Source organism: Pangasianodon hypophthalmus, chromosome 25, assembly GCF_027358585.1.
Source record: "Pangasianodon hypophthalmus isolate fPanHyp1 chromosome 25, fPanHyp1.pri, whole genome shotgun sequence".
Lineage (NCBI taxonomy): Eukaryota > Metazoa > Chordata > Actinopteri > Siluriformes > Pangasiidae > Pangasianodon > Pangasianodon hypophthalmus.
The window spans coordinates 6,828,512-6,852,383 of record NC_069734.1 but is presented as its reverse complement, the minus strand read 5'-3'; the positions used below and the strand labels follow the sequence as shown (position 1 = coordinate 6,852,383).

General features: G+C 38.8%; 2 protein-coding genes across 4 annotated transcripts in view; one reads left to right on the top strand and one right to left on the bottom strand.

Annotated features, from left to right (window-relative positions):
- Positions 1-4,594, bottom strand: part of kcnc1a (potassium voltage-gated channel, Shaw-related subfamily, member 1a) — a 42,389-nt gene extending 37,795 nt beyond the window's left edge. The window contains exon 1 of one of the 3 annotated variants that reach the window (XM_026937575.3): positions 3,154-4,594. In XM_026937575.3, the coding sequence (XP_026793376.1) occupies positions 3,154-3,723 (570 nt within the window). In that variant the 5' untranslated portion in view covers positions 3,724-4,594. The remainder of the gene's footprint in view (positions 1-3,153) is intronic. The other 2 variants (XM_026937576.3, XM_026937574.3) reach the window with 2 other exon arrangements.
- Positions 4,595-11,580: 6,986 nt separating this feature from the next.
- cd81a (CD81 molecule a) overlaps positions 11,581-23,872 on the top strand; it is a 31,926-nt gene continuing 19,634 nt past the window's right edge. Inside the window, exons 1-2 of the mRNA XM_026937515.3 lie at positions 11,581-11,809; positions 20,517-20,631. Of these exons, the coding sequence (XP_026793316.1) occupies positions 11,744-11,809; positions 20,517-20,631 (181 nt within the window). The 5' untranslated portion in view covers positions 11,581-11,743. The remainder of the gene's footprint in view (positions 11,810-20,516; positions 20,632-23,872) is intronic.

The following is a 23,872-nucleotide window of genomic DNA, read 5'->3' as shown; positions in this document are numbered from 1 at the left end:
TCTCCCAAAGAAAGGCTGAACTTCAATGCTTTAAAAAAAAAACTGCCTTAAAGGACATTTTCGCAGTATATGAAGGTTTTACAGATGTGGTTTACTAGACAAATTCCCAGTTTGTGGTTCACCAGGCAAATTCCCAGTAACAGTTTAATCCTGCCCATACTGAAAAAATAACTGTAATGAAAGGGTTTTATCCAGCTCCATCAATCATCTTGATCAAATTTTGACTCATTTTCTGCACCACATTATCCCTCACCATGCTCTCTACACCTAATTCATCAGCCAACATGCCATTACCATCTATTAACACCCTGCATTACTGCATTTCCGACCTCCTATCAATTTCATAATTTCTGGTAAACACAGCATTGCAATCCTCCATTAGTGGTCTGCAGGAACATTCTGTGGCTTTTGCTAGACCTTTGTCAGCTAAAATATGCTAATGGTACAGTATTCTGCTTTCATTGCAATGTGGTGGCCCGATTTTTAGACAGCAATTAAATATTCATGTTGCAGTCCTTCACCCAACAAACACCCCAAACTAAACAGCACCTCGTCTCATACTGTCATACAAAAATCTGTGTCAACTTCATAGTTATCTGTTGATTTGATAGTGATTCAGAGAATAATAGAATTGCAAGCTTTGCAGTCTTGAAGAGGTTCTTCAAGGGTTTTGGGTTCCCCTAAAGAACTTTTAAGGTTTCTGTATTTAACCTTTTTAACGGTTAAGGTTAATAGGTAGAGTTAATAGGTGTTTTTTTTTTTATCTGTATTAAAAACATATTCACTTTGTCTGGCCTATTCATAGTTCTTCAGACTTTATTTTATTTTCATGATTTCTAATCACTTTCATAGGTATTCAGTTCATTCTTTTTTGCTCAGCAATGATAACTGTTTAATATCCGGTATCTAAACTTTATAATATATGCTCAAAATGCCTTGCAACTGAAGCTCTTTATTGTAGGGATCTACAACATTTAATATTTTAACAGTAAATATTTTCCTGTAGTAACAAACAAAAGAAAGGTGCTTTTTTCCTGTAAAGGTTTTATGTATTAATTTATTAATAATAAATTATTAACAATGTTTCACACCTACAAATTTAAGGTGTTAGTGATTGTGCCTAATATTAAATCACATAACATCCAACCATGTCGCCCTCTTTCATTTGAACTCATGCAAATTTCCCATGAGATAAGGTTATATTTTCAGTGTAAATACCAAATCGTGGCTCTGTTCCTTCTCATCTGTGTAAAAGAATATGAAAGATTGTTGCTATTTATTGTTTATTGAGCTATTGAGGAGATATTATCTTACTCTGTTCTTCTGCTTCCATTACTGAGAAACAAGATCATGCAACATAGCCTGTTTTTTTGCCTTCTATCTTATAAGAACCCCTCTAAATCCATAAACAGGTATTAACAAAAATCTCAACTGCAGCCCTCAATCCTGCTGTTCAGAATGAGAGTCATGTTTTTGCCGTTAATGATGCATCAGCTCCCCCGATTCGTGGCTCAAAGCAGCATGGGAACATGAATATCGAAAACCCTCTGGCTTGTGATGCATTCCCTTTAATCTAACTCCCATAGAGATTTATTTGTCAGAGAGCGAGCTCACGGCACGTCGCACAGCAGTATTATTGTAGGCGAGGGAAGCTGTCGATCAATGCAACATGACGCCCAGGCAGACTGCTCATTTTCCCCTCCTGAATGCTTGTAATCTTTAGACTGCTGATGTGTAGGTTACACATTATAATCTAATAAAACTTTACAGTAAACAACCAGTTGAGCATGAACTTTGCATTTCTCTATATATTATAATAAGAATCACTAAATACAGAGCTGTTTCATAATCCCTGCAGCACAGAGGTATTCTCTATATCAAGCACAAACAACTCTTCCTTGCTCTAGCACAGTTTGCTGATTTCCCTGCACATCCTTCTTTATAATTAGCATAATTATATTTAAGTGTCCTTAAGTGCTTAAGTCCTTGTCGTCGTAAGCAATATTGGTGATCTTGCTTAATTCCCCCAGACTTAGCCACCTCTCCAAAGCCAATCGTATTAAAATGAAGCATCATGGCCCAGAAAGTGCCAGTGTGGGTGCAGACTTTTGTTCCATACAAGCAATAACAGACCTGATTCCAGATCCAGGAACTATGTATTGCCTACATTGATTGAGTTTGTAGAATTAGCTATGTTTGTAACTGCTTGGTTGGAACAAAACCCTGAGTTTTTTCTAAGCTCTCTTCAGATATCTACGCATTGCTTTTTCTCTAGATAATTATGCCATGTAATTTAATCTGTTACATTTTTGGAGGACAGCAAATTACCTCAGAGCCTTCCATACAAAATAATTATCTATTAAGCAGAAGCAAAGCACACTTTCTTTCTTTTCAAATATTTCAAATCACTCAGGTTTGTTTACCACCCCTTTTAAGGCTGTCTTTTCCTGGAACCAAAGCTTTTGGAAACAACATCCCTCTTTGCCATTTCTTCCACTTGATCAATGACTCCACCCTAATCCTAGGATTATCTTCTGCTCCATAAAGCTAGCACTTTGCTTCCAGTTCACAAAGTAATTGAGATGGAGGACCGCCTCCTCTAAAGGAGGTTTTGTTAGTCCAGCCGGACAGAGTTGAAATTTTTGCTGCTGCAGACTTTTTTTTGCTTTCTTCCTTAGAGAAGTTACTTATAACCAGTTATATTTGCACAATATTGAGTATAAAATATAAAAAATATTATACAAGGCAGCTTTACGTAATTATAGTACATGATGTGATTCTTATGTCTTCCAAAAAATAATGAGTTGGCATTAACATTTGTATACTTTCATATGCACACTTCAACTGTTCTGCAGTCAGTATGAATGTGTACGTATAAGTTGTACCAGTTTTTACATACATAAGAATTACATGCACAGAAATTTCCCAAAGTTACTGCACAGTGTGACCCCCTGCACTGACACTCCCGTTATATCTGGATATTCATTAATGAGGGAAATCAGGGAAATCAGACTTACAGCCTGTCAGAGCTAGGGCTGTGCACCACTGCTCTCCAGTTACATGGAAAACAGGAAGGTTTCAAAAGTCAGAAAAATTAAAGGCCATGATTGCAGCTGTGATTTTTCTCATGTTGTGACATTTCACATCACTCACCCTTGCATATTTAGAAGAGTAAGGGTCCTCGAAGAGCGCCCAGACGCGACGTTGCCATCGTTGCCACAGTCCAGCCGTTTTGGCATCGGTCGTGTCCCCGAGCGCGAGCCTCTTGGTCATTTCCAACTCGTCGTCGCCGTCCCCGGGTTCTCCCAGACCGTCTCCATCCAAGTCGTCGCTGCCCATGTCGGCGGGCCCGCCGCCGAAACTGTCTAGGGCTTCCTCGGCTTCGCGGTGTTGTCGGTAGGTCATCCAGCAGCACGGCTCCACGTCCGTCTCGTCGATGCCCCAGAAGGCGAGCTCCTCCTCATAAAGCGGGCCGCACACGTCCGCCGGGCAGTGCAGCTTCCCCGTGCGGTAGTAGTTAAGGATGTGCGCGAAGACGCCCGGGTGTCGGTCGAAGAAAAACTCGTCGCCATGGGCGTCGTAGTCGAAGTGACTGTGGGCGTCGGGCTCGGCGAGCCAGGCCAAGCGCGTCCCCGGCAGAGTGCGCAGGGTGCTGCGATAGGTCTGGTGCCGGATCCCCCCGACGTTAATCACAACTCGGTCTTTCTCGTCGCCTTGGACCATCGCGTCGCTCGGGCATGTCGCGAGCGAGGGCCGGGTGTTACATCCTAAAGCTCGGGCGAGGCAACGCGCACCGACCCTGGGGAAACATGCGCGCAATGGGTGAACCGGTTAACGAGAGGGTTGCACTGAACCGAACAGATTAAGCACGCGATCAGTGGTCGTGCAACTCTAGAATGTGTCTCCAATTACGCATAGCTTATGTAAATCGCTTTTTATCGAGAATGATATGATAGCGATTAGGAAAATAAAACACACGGTGCCGAAGAAGAAGCTCCCACGAACACGTGAACCGATTCTCCACACGGCATGCACTCCAGCATCATTATGCTCTTCACTGAAAGATCCTATACAGATGTGGAACCACAGAGCAGTGACACTGGCGGCATTTAGTAAAAGATGACGCTGTATGTGTCTTGGTTCTGAACGCACAGCTCCAGTCTGCCAAAGCGCTCTCCTCTTCCTCTCCTCAAACCCTGTAAAGAGTCTCTGATGATCTCTCCTCTCCTCTCCTCTCCTCTCTCAGCCCAGGATGTAAGAAGGTTTCCTCCTCAGGCTTGGTGGGATGTCTATAGGTTAGTGATCAGTACAAATCCATGCGGATAATATCTCATATCTGCGCGTTCCTATGCAATGCCATCCGACATCAACTGGTCTTAGACTGTTAGGAGACGTTAACGGTGTGTTTTTACATCTTCTAATAATATTAGGATCGGAACAGCAACCTTCAGTCCTTCACCTACGCTTGGTCCCTGTGTTTTTCTGTGCTTCTCTGTGTCACTGCAGTGCGTGCCTCAAAGAAAAAAGAAAAAAAAAGAATGACAGTTCACTTCGGTTGGCCAATGCGCATGCGCAATTGCTTAACGACTAGAAATTCTGTTAATTTTAAAACTCGGGAGATGTCCACTAGGAACGACGTGGTACAGACCATACAGCTGTGTGTGTGTGTGTGTGTGTGTGTGTGTATATGGGCAGTGACAACAATTTTTGTAATTTTGCCTCTGTTCACCACCACAAGGGATTTGAAATGACTGAAGTGTCGACTTTCAGCTTTAATTCAAGCGGTTTAACAAAAATATTGCATTAACTGTTTATGAATTACAGCCTTTTTTTTTACATAGTCCCTTCATTTTCACAGGATCAAATGTAATTGGACAAAATAAAAAAATTATAACTATAAGAATTATTTTTTAAACTTAGAGGCAAATTGTTTGCAGTCAAAGACTGCCTGAGATCTGGAAGCCATGGACATCACCAAATGCCGAGTTTCCTGCCTTGAGATGATTTGCCAGGCCTTTACTACAGCTGCCTTCAGTTGCTGCTTGTTTGTGGGTCTTTCTGCCTTAGGTTTTGTCTTCAGTAAGTGAAAATCATGCTCAATTGGGTTGAGGTTTCTTTGCCTAAAATAGCTCTTGGGTTGCTTTTGCGGTACGTTTGGGTCATTATTCATCTGTACTGTGAAGTGACGTCCTATCAGTTTTGTAGCATTTGACTGAATTGGAGCAGAAGGCATAGCTCCATACACTTCAGAATTCATCCTGCTACTTCTGTCAGCAGTCACATCATCAATAAACACCAGTAAGCCCGTTCCATTCGCAGCCATACATGCCCATGCCATAACACTGCCTCCCCATGTTTGACAGTTGATGAAGTATGCTTTGGATCATACTCTTCTCTTCCCATCATTCTAGAACAAGTTATCTTGCATCAGAACTGGTCAGACTTTTTTTTATTTAAGCAAAGTATAATCTGGCCTTTCAGTTCTTGAGTGTTACCAGCGGTTTGCATCTTAAGGTAAACCCTCTGTATTTACATTCATGAAGGTGTCTCTAGACTGTAGACATTGACAATGATACGCCTACCTCCTCCAGAGTGTTCTTGATTTGACTAGAAGGGGTTTTTCTTCAACAAGGACAGAATTCTGCGATCATCCGCTTTAGTTGTCTTCCGTGGTCTTCCAGGCCTTTTGGTGTTGCTGAACACACCAGTGCATTACTGCTTTATAATAATGTACCAAATTGTTGATTTGGCCTCTCTTAAAGTTTCTCTTATCTCTCTGATAGGTCTGTTTTGTTTTTTCAGCCTAATGCTGACCTCCTTCACTTGCATCGACACCTCTTTTGACCACATATTAGAAGTTCCCATGAACAGCTACCAAATGCAAATTCAACACTTGGAATCAATTCTGGACCAGTTATCCCCTTAGTCTGTCATAAAATAACAAGGAAACACGTCAAACCTGGCCATGAAACTGCTTATCAGTTAATTGTCCAATTACTTTTGATCCTGTGAAAATGGAGGGAATCTGTAAAAAATGGCTGTAATTCATAAATGGTTAATGCAATATTTTTGTTAAATCCCTTGAATTAAAGCTGAAAGTCTACAGTTCAATCATATATTGATATATACTATATATATATATATATATATATATATATATATATATATATATATATATATATATATATATATATAAAAGATGTGACTGAAGGGTGTCCCAAATGTCTCCATACATAAGGGAAATTAACACTTTTAGCAAAATGTCTTCCAAAATTTTTCATACTTTATATATTTTATATTATACATTTTAAGAATAGCCTTTAAGAATGCCTTTGACAAAAGAAGAATGTATTGCAATCATTATCATGGATGGATTGGGAAGCTGTCGCAAGGTTGCGATGGACTTTAACAGGAAACATGGCAAGCACATCACACATGGCACTGTTGCCAAACTGGAAGCCAAAGTTGGGAGAGATGACTCCATGTGTTTTTACAAAATAATGGCAATCAATTAGAGGATGTTTTGTAAATGTAAAAGTGATTTCATGTGAAACATTTCATTTAATTACTTCTGAAATCATCTTTGCTGTACAGCATTTCTTTGCATGTATATATATATATATATATATATATATATATATATATATATATATATATATATATAGAGAGAGAGAGAGAGAGAGAGAGAGAGAGTATATATCTCTAAATAAAACATAGTAACGAGTGTGGTTGGTTAATCCCTCTGCCTGGCCAGAAAGGAAAGTGGTTAGGGCTCTCTGTAAGGTTTCACAGTCAGAAAGTCATTAAGTCCAGGGACAAGAACTGATCCGGCTTCTGCGCTTCCCCAAGGCAATTACCGAGGACAAACAGTGACTGATAGCTCCACATTCTAAAGACACACAAACGCAGGGATCTTACGCTTGAAGTGAAAGACAGTGACTGTGTGATACAATAATAATAATAATAATAATAATAATAATAATAATAATAATGATAATAATAATGGTGATGAAGAAAAAGAAGAAGAAGAAGAAGAAGAAGAAAATAGTACACAGATGCCAAGAATCCTAGAGAGCAACCTGGGACTACAGCCACAGTCTCATATCTAAAACTGGCAGCTGTGTGTATTAAAAGCATGCAATGCTACAAAAAGCTGAGATAAATCCACTGTGGTACAAAGTCTGTCAGGTTTCCCTTCATATTGAGAAACATATTTATTGATCTTACAAACAAGTGGAAACAAAGGGAATATTTTTTTTTTTTTTTTTTTTAAAGGTAGTGATGGGAGAGGCTTTCTGAAGCTTTGAACAAACTGAACCAATCGTTGCATAAATAAATAAATAAATAAATAAATACCATGTTTCAGTGAGGAAAATGTGCAAATTAGCGACATCTGCTGGTCAATGAGGAACTGCATCCAGAAAACAAGAACCCTGCGATTTTTCCCCCTTTTTTTAATTTTCGCATTCGTAATAATCTAAAATAATTTGACAAAATTTGTTTAGAATGAACAAGATTTCGTATATGAGTAGCCATTTATATGCTCATATGCTATAATTTATTTATAATTGAATAATTTTCACTGTTATATTGTTTGTTTATCTGAAATAGACTTTATACAATACAATTTTATTACAATAAATACTAATTTATTCTAATCCCCTTAGAGTAAAACCAGGTTAGACTGTGCTAGTGATGGTAAAATGAAGCTTCATTTCAGATTTCAGCACTAGAAGCGTTTCTAACACATTGTCCGCCATCTAGTGGTCAAAAGAACAAAGTGCAGCTGTTACTCCACTCTTCTGTAGTCTGATGAATGCTGGAACGGATTGGTTTTCAGGCTGTGCTAGACTGTGTGCGTAACTACGCATGCGCGAGCAGCACATGCTGATTAATAGCCATATCCACTAGATGGCACTGCAGAGCCCAAACATCCAGTCCAGCTAAATGTACAGCTATTTCATACCGCCTTTACTGGGAGCAGGTGTCGCTGTACAACAGTACAGAAAATTTAACCACACACAATAGCTTTTGTAATAACTGTTATGAGCTGCATCTCAAATCTGAAAACTGTTTAAACTTACATTTAAAAGTAATTACAAATTTAAAATATCCAGAAGATTGGTACACAAAACAGACTTTTGAGCACCCATACAAAGAGTACTCAACAACTGTCTAGAATATCTAATTACATGATTTGAGACACAATTGTTCAGACTTTTAAGGATGTGTCACCTCACTACACTGCCCCCACTGTTTGCGTTACTACTGCACCGCATGCAATGCGTTAATTTTCCCAGAAGTGCATAGTCAACGCACTAAAAAAGCGCAAGATGCACACAGCAGCCATCTTGAATACATGTATGCATAGTTAAAAGCAAGTAGGCCTATACACCCAGCCTTAAAAGCAAATGTCATTTCATTTTCTTTTTTTATAAATGCACAAAATTAAGTAATGTACACACATTTCCTAGTTCCTATTTCCTAGGATCCTACTTAAATCCTGAGCTCAGGTTTCCTCTGGGTTGTCTGGTTTCCTCCCACCTATTTAAAATTTGTCATTTAGGTGTGCATGCTGCGCTGTGATGGATTGGCAACCCATCCAGGGTGAATTCCCACTATCCAGTGTTCCCGGGATAGGCTCCAGATCCACTGTAACCATGACGGTTAATGAAAATTGCAAAAGTTATTGTTAATAGAATCACTGGTTGTTATTGTATTATTTCCAGCCCTAAGTTTGTTCACACTTGCATGTAGCCAGAGGCTTATTGCTCAAATAGAGGCTTTGCTAGTAATGAGGCTTTGCTATTAATGAGGCTTCAACAGCTAGATGTCAGCAAGCTGCAGTACAGTTTTAAATTTCACCTTCATCCACAATAATGAATGACACAACACCAAACTATAAATTTAAATTACACGTTTGTTAGAAAAAAAAATGTTTGAGTGTGCATGATTTTTTCAACACACCAGATACAAATTGATGCTTTACACAACATATTTTATTAAGTCCATAACTGATCTCTCTCCCAGGCTTTTTTTTTTTATAATAAAGAAGTTTTATACAGGTTTTTGAATGATATTTATAGTGGCTGAGAAGATTATTATATTACTGATGGCTTGAAACATGCATGCTTTCTACTACTTATAAATTGATGCCCAGAGCACAGTGAACAATCTCCATCATTTAAACCTTTTTCAAAAAGTTTGACCTTTTGATACTCTTCTCAAATGTCCTCATAGCTGTTAACCACCAGAGGGAGCCATGCACTAGTTATGAATAAAAAGAATTGCCTTGAACTATTCACTCTCCTTCACCAAACTAATTATTTGTCTAATTATTTGTTATTTTTGTAAACAAATGTCACAGTAAAGTCACAATAAGGATGCTGAATATTATTCAGAGCACATCTCTATTGAAATTCTATCTTTTCATCCTTGGTTTTTATACATATATAATATACAGTATATACCATGCATTACCTGTGCATTATATTCTCCTACAAATATTAAGTAGGTGAGTGTTATTAAAGCATGTATCGTGATGTATTATGAAGTATGCCTTTGCTGAAGCATTTAGCTTAATGTGTATATTTAGCATAATGTGTTAATGTGTGTATGTAATAAAAGCACATCCTGTGTAATTTTGTACCTTGTATGTAGAGATGTTCAGTGATTTTACTTAAGCTTTTTGTAGCTTTTAAAAAACATAGTTTAAGAGTCATATATGGTATTGATATAATGATTCCAATATTTCCACAAGCTTCACAAGCACTTTTTTTGCATTAAACCCTAACCCATAATCCTTAGATTTGAGTGTAGTCAGCCTGCAGTGTAGTAATTGCTGCAATGGCTCCCACATATTTACCAGGACACCACCCAGATAACACTACTACTTTTATTTTATCCATACACAGCACATCATTTGCTAAAGTAAAATAAATTTTAAGGCTGAACATTGCTAAAGTTTTATCTAAATTTCAATGATTTGAAGTATTATTAATTCATTGTGCTACACTTTTCATTGAGCAACTTGATTAACAAAAAAATAATAATAATTACTGTGTAGTGTGCTGCTGTTGATACACTCTTCTTGTTTTTACAAGGAAACAGGAATTTTTTTTTTCTAAGATTCTGATGAATGTTACATTAAGATACAACAATTCATTTTATTTCACATTTAATATGGCCTCAATCTGAAACTGAATGGACAGTGAGTGGAGGCTTGTAAATCCATTAGTTCCTAATGGCAAAATGTTTGTTGGAACCACTACACTATTTTTTTTTTTTTTTTTTTTTAAAGGGGGTTCTTGAAATGTTTTTGGACGAGAGTATTTAGATTCGACGTGGCATCCCCACAGAAAGGAAAACACTCAGCTGTATGTTTTCTTCATAGAACATTTTAAGGGTCCTCTAGGGAGACAAACCAAGGAACCCTTAAATCTAGATTGCTAACTAGCTGAGCCCAGTCTCTAACAGTACTGAAATATACAGTAGCCGCATTGCATTCTGGAACTTTGAGTCCAATGTTTGTTCTTTCTGCTAATACTATGTTTGATTTCTTACTATCTTACTAGACCACAGTGCAGTTGAGTGCTCAAATCTGATTCATTAAAAGTTGTGCATTATTTTTGTATAACACCACAGATGTAACACGAATGATAGGTTAATATCAAAGCCCTCATTCTAATACATTATTGTTTCTATAGTAACAGCTCATACACAGAGCCTTGTATAATGACAGGCTGCACTGTGTGTGTGTGTGTGTGTGTGTGGTTTAGAGAGAGAGAGGCTGGTAAATGACTTGATCGCAGCGATAGCGTAGGTGAGAACAGGAACTGACTTGCCTCTCGGACGTTTCACAACTTTCAGTCTAACTATAAACCGTTAAAATATGTGACAAGTCATACTTTAGTAAATTAAACAATGTAACTGATGATAAATCACTATGCTACAAGCGGAATAACACACTCCAGACTGTGAGGGTGGGTAGTATAGTGGCATCACACCCCCAGCGTCCATTATTTCTATACAACAGCAGTCTGTTGGGTGTTATTCCTTATTTAATATGATGTTGAATGTTGCTGAAAAGTGGTGAGAAAAGAAGCTATTGCCCTTCTGTTTTTTCTTCACCACTGTAACTGCGCAAGCACCGTCCCCTTGTGACGTCAGCACAGCGTACTTCTCACGGGAATAACAGAAATACAGCACCAGCCGTTAAATTAGCACCAGAATCACTAAGCACGTCAGTTTTTTCTGTATAAACATATTTCATGTTTTTCAGGGTGGACTTTTCCTTTAAGGGTTCTCTGTTTAACCATTTCGAAGAACGGGTCAATTCGCATTAGAAAATGTAGTGAAACTATTTCAAGCTCAAATTGACTACTGACAAAAGAAAATAGTTCCCAAATACAAAAAGTCTAACGAATTGGGTTTTCCAGGATGTATGAGGCCAGTTTGAGAAAGACACTCGGAATAAGCTGAAGCTATATTTGCTGACGGTAATTGAGGGCTAGTGCATACAGACGCCATGATTTTTGGACTGTCCCACTTTCCCTGGGCGGAGGAGGGGGAGCTGGGTGTTGCCCGCTCTTTTCTCCGGAGGAGCACACACACACACACACACACTACGGGCTGCCCACGAAAATTTTCTTTTGCGCACATCTGTCTGGTCGACACACGCTTCTGTAAATTCACACTTTTCTCGCTGTGAAAGAGGAGCAGACGCACTACAAAACCCGCAACCATGGGAGTGGAAGGCTGCACGAAATGCATCAAATACATGCTGTTCTTCTTCAACTTTATTTTCTGGGTGAGTGCTTGGTCGATGTTTATAACAGATTGTGTGTGTTGTCTCGCATTAGCCGTGTGAGCAACAACGACGCCGTCTGTCCTGTTATCACAGACGGCTCAAGCAATACGTTTACTATAGACCCGGGAGTGTAAACAGCGAAAATAAACGGAATTGTAGATTGTATTCTTTGCAAATGAAAGCAGTCGCGTGAGCTTGTTAACGTGACCTGCGTAATTTACACAGAGGAGCCGGATATTAGCAAATAAAGCTAGAGCGCGAGACTGTAATAGCTAGCTGGGTTAAGGGCGATGTTGTGTCCTAGGTTTTCAGAGTCTAGCCCTCCTATTATCCTCAAAATTACTAACATCTTTTATCCTTGGGGTCAGTTTGACCCCAGCAATTTAAACCTCCAGAATATGATTTTTACCCAAGTTTGTGTGTCAAGTACTTTATGTTTTTGTTGACTACCTAAATAGCCCTTTAAATAAAATATAGACCCTCACCCAGCCCCCTCCCCACACTTTATACATCCAGAATACCGATTATGGAAAAATACGCAAATCACCATAAAATCTCACTAATTGACCTACAATTGGAAAGAAAGATCTTTTTGTTTTTTTTAAAAAGCTTTATATTATTTCTAAGTACAGATTTTTGTTATATATAACATTTGGAAAGAAGAACATTTTCTGTTATCAAGGATAGTAACATGTATTATGTTCGGAGTCAGTTTGACCCCAGGAAAACCAAACACAATTTCAGACATTTAGAACGATTGTGTTTGTAAAACAGAAGGGGTAATCATTGTAGTCCAAGACCATTTGTGGTTTCCTGTCGTCTCTGGTGCTCAGGACAGCATCTTGTTCATGGTGCTCATCAGCAGGACAGTTTTCCCTTTCTTGGGGCAGTAGGAGATGACAGTGGCTCCGTCAGTGAAGGCAAAACATTGAAGATGTTACCTTCTTGTTCTTCATTGCAAGAAGCTCGGACGGAAGCTCCAGCTTGTTTTTTTCTCATTGTCCCCTACATGGTAACCTTCCTTTTCAGCAGTTTTTCACCCACCCATACACAAGGTAATGTGTCTGCTGGTGGTTGAGAGACAACAGGAGGGTCAACACTAAGAGTATGATTCTCATCAGAGGAGGATGCCTCATAATCAGGGTCCTCCTCAACATTATCCTCTGTCTCACACACATTCTTTTCTATGTCCCTTTCACTGTCAGAGAACTGTGACAAAACGTCATTGACAGAAAACCTTTGCTAAAAGGTCATTTTCAATTTTACCCCTTCCCACTGTCATGTGGACTATGAGTGGTTATCGCAATACTACAGGCATGGTTATGTTAGATTAGGGCCATAAAGCAGAAGGAAGTTTTTTGAAGATTATAAAATTGTATGTTATAGTGACCCTCAATATCATCTAAAACAAATGTATGTAAAATCTTGATATTTCTTATATGTTTTATACAGCTAAAACAGCCTGGGGTCAAATTGACCCCAAGGATCACTGATGCTACAAAAATGTGTACAGGACATAATAGGAGGGCTAGAGACTAAACTGGAAAGGAAGTAACGGGTTTAGCAGTGCTATATATATATATAGCTATATATAACATAATAATGAGACTGCTATATGTCAGTATCAAATAGTGCGCATTTATTTCAATTCCTTAAAACGTTTGTTTATTTATTTTTTTAAGAAGCTGACCCAGCCTTCACAGTGAGGCTTGTCCAACGACAAAACAAAGGGTTTTGCAGTAAACCTGGTGTGGGCTTTATGTTGTACATGTTATACAACAAAGAGGGTTTAAATGTTACTGGAGAGTGAAGAAATGGAGGTGAAGTGTGATTTTGTAGATAAATCACACACACACACACACACACACACACACACACACACACACACTCACTATAAACAAAAACAGGGTTGGGTATCCTGCATCAGAAATTCCAGGCTAAGAAGAGCAATGTGTCTGACTTTCAATTCATTTCATTTCATATGAATAAACATGGGAGAAAGGGTACAAACAAAAAAAAGAAACATTTGCAGGTGTGAGACCATGTTGGAACATTAGTTTCCAATAGACACCATATTTTGTACAGGTTAACATCTAAAACCAGTAGGCTTGTAAATGTGTCTCGAAATTAAATGCCACCCAAATGCTGTGGTGTGGGTGGGTGTGTGTGTGTGGGTGTGTGTAGCATGAACAAGTTTCAGGAATTAACCAGTTTCAGCACTTACTTTTAATTCATAGTAAAATGACTGATTGTGACCAGATGTTCTGTCTAAAGAGCTATATGAGTCATGAGTGGGACTGTGGAAAATAACCAAACACATGTAAAAGACCTCAGTGTGTGAGGCAGTTTTTCCACACACAGATTTAGCCCCGGATGGAGCATCGAACGGAATGGCACTACTTTTGGACATTCTTTACTCTATGACTAGACTTAATCTGTGGCAGGAACACCAGCGCATACTGGTGGGAAAAAAAAAAAAAAACTAAAACCTTGGGTCTTCTCAAACAATGGAGAGGAGTTAGCTGAGAGTAAAAGACACACACACACACATACATTGCCTTTAAGCAACCATGTCCACAGTTGGAAGCGAGATAGAAAGAGACAAGAAGCCTTGTGGTATTGGCAGCCCTTGTCGAGATTGTACATTCAGTGATCACTGCAGTGCATTACAGTATATAATTGTGCCCATCAGTCTACAACGCTGATGGGATTCATTCATTTATCTTTTATCTGCGCTTTCTCCCTGAGGGAAACTTGAGACTGATAGTGGCTAAGAAGATTTGTTCGATATTTTATGTCAAGTGCACAACAGGTGGATACGATTTTCTAGTGGATTGTGTATACTACAAACAGAATTCATGAGAGGATCCGTGTCCTATATGCAATAAAAATAAAAAGCCAAGGTCAGGTTCTCAAGCTTGAAATTAAAAGAGAAATTTTAAGGTGTGGTCTGAAAGGAATTGTGGTCGTAGTCCTATGGGCTCTAGCTTTGGCATGCCAGAGATTCTACAAACCCCTATCAGTGAGTCACGGGGTAGAAATAGCCTCTACTGTGACACTGGCAGGCAAAAGGAGGAGTCCAGGAAGGGAGTGTCTAATAAGACCCATCACAAACGTTATAGATGGCGCTTCCCGGAATGGAGGGGGTATCCAAGAAAGCATTGCAACAGGATGTCTTGCACTTTATGTGTAGGTGTTTTAGCCTACCCTGTATCTGATGAAAATGGTTCATACCAGCTCAAGGCGGTTTTAATAATATTTACTCTACCACAACAAGGACGGGCATGCACATTTGTCTTGAAGATTGCTTTGACCTTAAATTCTGGAAAAAGAATATTTTGGCGTGGGCGTAACAGGGAAGAATGTTGATTGAGCCTCTTAGGTTGTGTTGATTCTAGTAGAGAATTCAGTTTGTTTAAGCTAGTTATTCCTTTTTCATCGTATTACGCTTAATCTTGCGATTGCATAATGGCAATGCACTCGTCTCTGAGCAGAGATAGGCTATCAGGCTTCCCACTGTGTATTAGGACAAGCAAATGACACTGTATGACTAAGGCTGACACAACTGTGTCTGTTTTTAGCTTACAGTTGAATGTTTTTTAAAACCTGAGGTCATTGAGAGGTCTGGAAACCTCCAGTCTATATAAAAGCAGTGGTTTTGCTTTAAGTGAGCTCAAGTGTGGACCGCACTATGTGCTGAATAACATGATTGGTTGGACTTGTCCAGTTACTTCCTTTTCAAATTGTATAATGGCAGGAAAGAGTTGTGGTCAGCTTGCTTCAACGGTACGCCTTCTATATGTATAGACTAACGAAGGCATTCAAATGCAAGTGACTAAAACTCATAAAAATGCTGTAATTTTTTTTAAGTGCTAGTAGCTTTGACCAAAAGGCTGTGTATGAACCCAGTATTGATAAAGAAGTGATAAAGAACCATTATGTAATACATTAATTTAAAAAAATAAGTAGGGCTTAAGTATTAAACACTCAAGAGCACAGATAAAAAACCTGACATGCAACACTGATCATTCTTTCTGATCACAGAGTGTTAAATATAATTTTTAATAATTAATAATGTTGTTAATGAAGGAGAATAGAGCAGTCTACACAGTATGACTCAGCTGTGACTAACTTCTATTGTTTAAAGTGTTACCACAGCTACATTGTAGTACATATTTATGTATGTTTTATAGGCAGGTTTATAGGTTTATACGCATGTTTTATAGGCAGGATGTTCTTTGTCGTTCACTATACACTATATGGATGTTGCTCTTTTTTTAGCTTGCTGTCAGTTACCATGGATTCATTACTAGGGCCGGTGGTGTAGTATGGTCAGACAAATGATCTAGCTGGCTACAAACCTTGTGCAAGACCACCCATCTGACCACAAATTAGATGGCTTTCTGCTAAAAATGAAATGTCTTGCCCATTTTGACTACAAATCAAATGTATTCATGCTAAAACAGAAATTCTGAAAAGAAATGGCTTGTGTTTGTATTTGTAATTTGGTTAAATCTTAGACAATCCTATAGCAGCTTGGAAAGCCTTGACTAGAAACTAGGAAACAAAAAAAAGTTTCACAATAAGGGAAAGAAGGAGCGAACCACCATCCCTTTCTACTGCTGGTAGTCTTTATAGTTGATTGCCTCTCATTTCGAGCTTTCTGACATCACACTCCTCACCTACTTTGCACCATGTTTGCTCCAAATCCTGTTGCTGTAGCTCGCCAGCTCTCATTGAAAATGAATGACTTCTGGCCACTTTGCATCATCTGGGTGTTGCTGCGAGTGTGTGGTAATGGGGCGTTTTTACTGGTGTATTATTTAGTGGTTAAGAAAAGGATACTGTCAGGTTTAAATCTACACTATGAGCCAAAACAGAATGGGAGGGGAATATTATGGTCTTGGTGATATTTTAAGCTCTAGGCAACTGGCAGTTTTCACAGGTCAGGCTAAAGAAATGATTCCTCCATCTTGTTTAGAGACTGAGATCAGTGTGCACACTTACAGCTTTCTCCTTCACTCCAGGGAAGTTCCTCCAAAGCACCGTACTTAACTGGAAAAAAACAGTGTCTGTCCATTTTGTTTCCTCCACTTAGAGGTCAGTCATCTAATACCTGATGGTATCATCTCATATTATACTGCCATCTTTCATCCAGCTTTCACCTTGCAGAAGAGATTTTAATCTCAGTAGACTTACTGAACTAAATAATGCATAAGTAAAGTCATTATCATAATGTCTACCATTAATGACCCGTCTGTATTGACAAAGACATTGAAAAAAACCACACATCCATTCACTGCTTCCCTGGGCGTGTAATGGTTGTGTGTTCTAGACTGTAGTTGCTTCAAATTGAACTCAGAACGCACTTTTATTGCACACTTGTATGTGACCCTGATATAAAAAGTGCAGTCAGTGATAACTTGCTTAAGAACCTCTTTGATCATAGTGGCGCATTTTATTTTATTGCGTCAGGGTTATAGATAAGCACAACAATATTTATTATTGCACAACAATAAGAGAAACAGGTTACTCAAGTTTTCACTCTTGTGCTAAATTAAAGTCAAGGTGTCAGATGGGCTTGTGGTTGGTCTGTATATTTCCATTTTTTTATGCAGGCCTACTGTATCACTATCTGCACCTGTGCTGAGCTTTCACTTTCAGCCCAAACACACCTTGCATTGTTAGTAGCATGAATTATAATTTAGGTGTAATGCAAACTTATTTAGCCCACAACATGATGTCAGTCAGTGCATTTCACGTCTTCAATCTCTTGAACACTTTAAAAATATCCATGAGTCATGTTACAGTCTAAGAGTAATACACTGAATGTAAATTTGGGAAGCTATATGATGTATATTGGGAAATATTTTACATTAACTCTCTTAAAGAATTTCACAGTTGCAGTTTGCACCACTTGATATGAAGATTATGGGCATTCATACCTTTTCAATTCAATTCAATTCAGTTTTATTTGTATAGCGCTTTTAACAATGGACATTGTCACAAAGCAACTTTACAGAAATAAATGGGTTCACAGTAAATATGTGAATTTATCTCTAATGTGCAAGCCAGAGGCGACGTTGGCAAGGAAAAACTCCCTGAGACAATATGAGGAAGAAACCTTGAGAGGAACTAGGCTCAAAAGAGAACCCGTCCTCATCTGGGTGCAACGGATAGTGCAATTAAATCCCTTCTATTATTGTGTACTATATGGACAAATAGTGCAATTGTGCAACCAATAAATTCATCACAGTTTTTGCAAGAAGTCCGGTTGGTTAAAATCTATCCACTGTCCACTGATGGAGTCCTGAGTACGAAGGTGCTCATGGCAACTGCAGCCCCAAAGCCACTACAGCAATCGCAGTGCCAAGCCAAGCCATACCGTTTCTTACAAATTGATTCAAATGAAATTAAACTAAATTCACATGCAGATTTTAAACATTTATGTGGTTTGGTGCAACCGAAAATCTGATCTCATGAAGTTTTTCGACAGGGTCCTTCTCAAAGTGCAGGAGACAAATTCAAAAATATTTAAAACATCCTACAAGAGGTATGCACGTAAATACTTAAGAGAGAAAAAAAAACTGTCATAATATTTTGAAAATGGTGATCGGAGTTAGAAAGCGGAATGATGAAGAAAGACCAATGATGTCATTAAATATTTTGAGATTTCAGAGATGGACATTGAACCTAAAGGTTCAAGCTCTGTCACATGACTTGGTCACTGTAAGAGCATAACTTGGCCGTTTGTAATTTCCTCCACAGTCGTTATTAAGGCTTGCTGGGTATGTACAATTACGCCTAGGGCTAGGGTTACAGTTGGGCAGCAGGCAGCTATTAGGTGGTGTGTGTGTTTGTGAGAGTGTGCATGTGTGAATTACGGGAAGCCATAATGTAAAGCATACATTGGAAAATATGGAGCTTCTAAAAGCACCACAAAGAGACAGCTGCAGTGTAATAGCAGAATATTCCAGAAATGTAGCTCTTAATTACTCCTAATATAGCAAGATTTTCCTTTAAACGTGGTGGCTGGACTTGACTCTTGTTGTGACTAACTATAAAAAAAAAAGACTGGAAACTCCCTTAGTTTAGGTATCACTGTAAAATCAGGACATGACTGAACATGCGTTAAATGATTGTGTGAAGATGAGTGTAGTTCCCGGTAGGCCTTGTGTTTACCCGGTAACTGAGCAACAGGCTGCCTGAGCTCTGGAATGGACCAAAATGGAGAGCTAGCGAGGGGGGAGGAGTGGGATAAGAGAGTCTCTATATCAGTCCCACACACACTTACTCAGACGGCTTCAAGCCCTTAGAGGAGTGGTTGAACTTTATCCCTCTCCGGGGACAGCAATCTGGCATGGCAACAGTTCAGATTACAGGAATGGATCGCTTTCGGTTGTGCTAATTCTTTGCCTTTTTCCAGAGAAACACTTTCCAAAGTTTTACCCCTTTTTTAGGGAAAGCATTTCTTAGTCTAAACATGTAAACTTCTTAATCTTTTATTTGGTTGCGTTTAAACAGTGTTACAACATGCTAACACAGGGTTTAATGTTAAAACCCTGGGAGGGGAAAAAATCTTGTCTTCCCACCATGTTTCTCAGTTCATATGGCACATATGAGCAGGAAGGTCCCTTTGGATTTGACCTATGGCTGGATAACTTTCATTGTGCAGCTGTTCACAGATGTGTGTGTGTGTGTGTGTGTGTGTGAGAGAGAGAGAGAGAGGAAAAGAGGAAGGAGGTCAGAATTGGTGATGGGGGCTTTGCTGGATCCTGTGATGAGGTTGGCAGGACACAAGAGAACGTAATGAAAAAAAGGTAGCAGCTCTTTGTTTCCTGAGCTGTTAGCTAAAAACCTGAACTCTCCCGGAATTCCTGCTGCAATCTGCCACTCCTCTCATTCCCAGTTCTCTGCTGAGAGTGGTGTGCATGGATCTCCCCTCACTCACTCAGCTAGTCAGCACCCGCTGGGGTCTGGACTGTCTCTGATCTCCTTTATTTGTGTCCTACATTCCTCCACAGTGTCTGTACGCTCATGACGAGGTCCAGCTGCCCCAGCAGTGCACAGCCCTGACTCGATTTGACAGTGATTTATTTGGAAACAGAGGCCCCTTTCCCACTTGTAATAGCCCCCACCCATACAATAGCACTCATTGTAGTGAAACTTTAAAATTGTCTGACGGAGACGGTCTGACCTTTGTCTTCTTTTCAGTCCTAAATAAGGGTGTCCCACCTTCAGAGTTGGCCATTTTGTGCTTCTTTGGCTCTGAGCAGAATTTTCCGTTTTGCTCTTGAAAACGCAGAGATCTTAAACTAAGGGGAAACGTAGAGGGCTTGACGTGTGTGTTCAGGTTCATAAGTTTGTGCACAGATGTTTATCCTTGTTTATATGAAGTTCTGCAATACTCCAAATAGAAAGGAACATAACAGGGAGATAACAGAGCAGGGGGGCTCATTGGGTCACTCAGACCTGCTGACAGAAAGATACCAACGCAGCAGTTTTTTTTCAGAAGAAGAAATCTGGGAAAGGTCTGGTAAAGTTCATGTTTAGAATTTGTCAGCATTGCTGGTTCCTCTCTTAAAGGAAAGCTGAACTTTGAACTTTGACCCATGCCCAATGTCAAGGGATCACTTTGACAGAGAATGGCCGGAAGACTCATAATTTCTCTGTCTCTCTCTCTCTCTTTCTCTCTCTCTCTCTCTAGCTGGCTGGATGTGTAATCCTGGGCGTCTCTCTGTGGCTCCGTCATGACGAGAAAACCAGCTCCCTGTTGGTCCTCAAGTATGAAGACACAGAGGCACCCAACACCTTCTACGTCAGTAAGTAGTCTCATATTTTCACTGCATCACTATCATCTTAATAAAAAAAAAAAAAAAACTTAATATTCTTGACTCCTCCTCCCCTCTGGTATTTCCATCCATCTTCCACTGAACAGATTTGTTGTAGTTACTGGTCCTGGAGATGTGCATAACATCAACATTTTGTAGTTTATAGCCCTGCATTTCACTTTTCAGGGAACTCTATGCAGCTAAGACCTTGACCTGCAATTTCTGCTACTTCTTTGAAGCTTATAAAATCTCCACATTTTGTCTAGAAATGGTCAGTCCTCCGTTTAGACTCTCAGAAGTAAAGGTTCCAAACTGTACCTGTAGTGCTGGTTACATAAGCGGTCCTTAAGATCAAATTATGTACCTTAAATTATTTTAAAAGGTACACTCACCGGCCACTTTGAAAGCAAGTTTTGAAAAGGATTTTTTTTGTTTGTTTTTCTCACCATTCTGTGTAAACTACACAGAAAAATGTGAATTCCAGGATATCGGTTGTTTTGGAAATACTCAAACCAACAACAAATACTCAAACCAACAACCATGCCATCGTCAAAGTCACTGAGATCACATTTTTCCCCAATGTGCTGTTTGATGTGAGCATTAACTGAAGCTATTGACCTGTATCTACATGATTTTATGCACTGCGCTACTATCACGTGATTGACTGATTGGATAATTGCATGAATGTGCAGGTGAGTCGCTATTAAAGTGGCTGAAGAGTGTATATTCACGGTTCCGTATAAAATATACCAGTTGAGACTAAAGACATATCATTGACGGTACTCTCCTCCCGTGACAAGTAAAAGTACAGTTTAGTACCTTTATTCCTGAGAGTTTATTTGAATGCAGCATTTGAGTTCCATACAAACTGAGTGTGAGATCCTGAGAACATTCAGTTAGAAAACATACACACACAGAACTTCTGACATGTAACCAAGAGTGTACTTGTCCAGACACAGTGCAGAGGTTCATCTGGCAGCGACATTAAGGATCTTCATTGTGATACACAACACATACTGGATTCACATCTCAAATGTCCAATCAAGTCATATTACTTTTAAAAGTCAAAGATCCTAGAAGGTTCTTGATTTGTTTAAATGAAGCGTTTTGCCTGAGAACAGACTGCTTTTCTAGTTTAAAAAGAAATTACACCACAAACCTGTGCAGACAGGCATAATCATAACCATTGCACATTTCTTTGTCTCAGTATGACTGCTTTGCTTTATTCAACACCGGATTTGTGTTCATATTCTTTGTATTTTAAGTCAAGGAGACTAGACATCAGAGGGTAGTTTTGGTTTGTGATTGGTCCACAGGTGGACTGTCCCACCACGCTCCGTTTCATTCTTTGTGGGAAAATATTTGTTTATTCAGGAGCGCCCTACATCTGCTTAACAGCAGGGAGTAACAAATGAGCGAAACAGCGTGTCAGTAAGGTAACCAAACCATTCCTGATGAGGGAATAAAGCTCAACACTGGGTGTGTAAACGACAGCTTTTTCAACGAGGTTGTGTCCTGGTTGCACAATAAAATTTGTTGATATGAGCATTTCATATATTGATGGGTTGGAATGATGGCTTATCAAGTAGGTGATCGTTGCAGCTGTTGGTATGACCTTGTGGCATGTGATGTTTATGGCTCCAGATGCAACCAAGCAAGTCTGATCAACTTCTTTTCCAAGAAAACATTCAGCAGAACATGCAGAGAGAGGATAAAAACAAAACGTGAAAGCCTGGGAGAATGACCGTTTCTGTGTCTCTTGCTTTTGTAATTAATTTAGGAAGAAACTGATATCTTGTATCAAAAAGTACATTTTTATGTTTATATTTTCAAATAGTACAGAAATTCATCTTTGCACTAAATGGAGAATAAACCCAGTTTATGTGGTGGTGAAGCATTAGATTACTGTCAAGTTGACTCTTGTGCTTAAGCCAGTCTGATTATACAGGGCTAAACAGGGCTTTGATTAATTGACTAGTAGTTCAGACCCACCAACTAGTTGATTCTGTAAATAATTATTAATAACTCATATACTCATTTAGTGTACTATAGAGATATTGTGTTACACAACATTAGCACTGTTACACAACGGTAAAAAACATTCCTACATAAGAGGAAAATCTGACCCCTGCTTCTCCAGATGAAAACATCTTATTGAGAAGATTATATTATTATTACTACCTTTGTTTTTTCATTTTTGTTTGGGAAAAGAGTTAATTGCAAGAATCTGATAAAGCTGTGTCTAACAATACATTTGTAATTAGACTGCAGAGCTGTTGACTTCTGCAGAATTGTGGCTGCTGTAGCCGATGTGTTTCCTTCATCAGGATATCCTGTAATCTTTGAGTTGCAGTCCAGAAATATGTCGGACTGTTTGATGGTGGTTTTAGAGGAGAGTGTTGGTTAATCTTGCATCAATCCTTGCATAATCACTGATCATTAATCATCTACATTTATTATTTATTATCATTACTTGAGACAAGCGAGGTTTTTAGTGGCCCTGTTTTTATTTTGTTGTTGCTTTGTCTATATTATTTTTGTCCCCACTTTTTTATTAAACAAAACATATTTGTATATATAAAGCAAATGTTTTTTCTCATTATCTGAAAAGATCTCACTATGTACTGTTTCTCTGCGTGGATAAAAACGCACCTCAGACTTTCAAACAGCGTTAGTCCATGTATTGAAGTTTGAAGACATAGACTTAAAAAAAAAAAAAAAAAAAAAGCATAGCTACATAAGAAAAGCTAGCTAGCAAGTTACATGTGAATTATAAATCACTGTATATAAGGTAGCTATAAAAACAGCAGACTTTTGTAAATAGCTAAATTGATATGTAATTAATGCTGGCTAACAAGTTACATACTCTATTAATACATTACTTTAGCTATTAGCTAGCTAAAATAGTCTTTTTAAATAGCTTATGATGGCTAACAAGTTACATATCCTCCCTTTATACATCAATTCATATTAGTTACCTAAAAAAAAAACCCTTCAAATAGCATTAGCTAAATAGGTCATTAGAAATGCTAGCTAACAGGTTACCTACACTCCCTTTATACATCACTTTATAGTGGCCACTTAAAAGCAAGCTTTGTCTATAGCCTTAGCTACATAGGTGGTAAAGTAATGCTAAGTAGCAAATTACGTTCACTATTTATACATTACATTATATTAGCTAGCTTAATTTAGCTATAGGAGCAACTTTAGGCAATCTATCAACACAAAACCA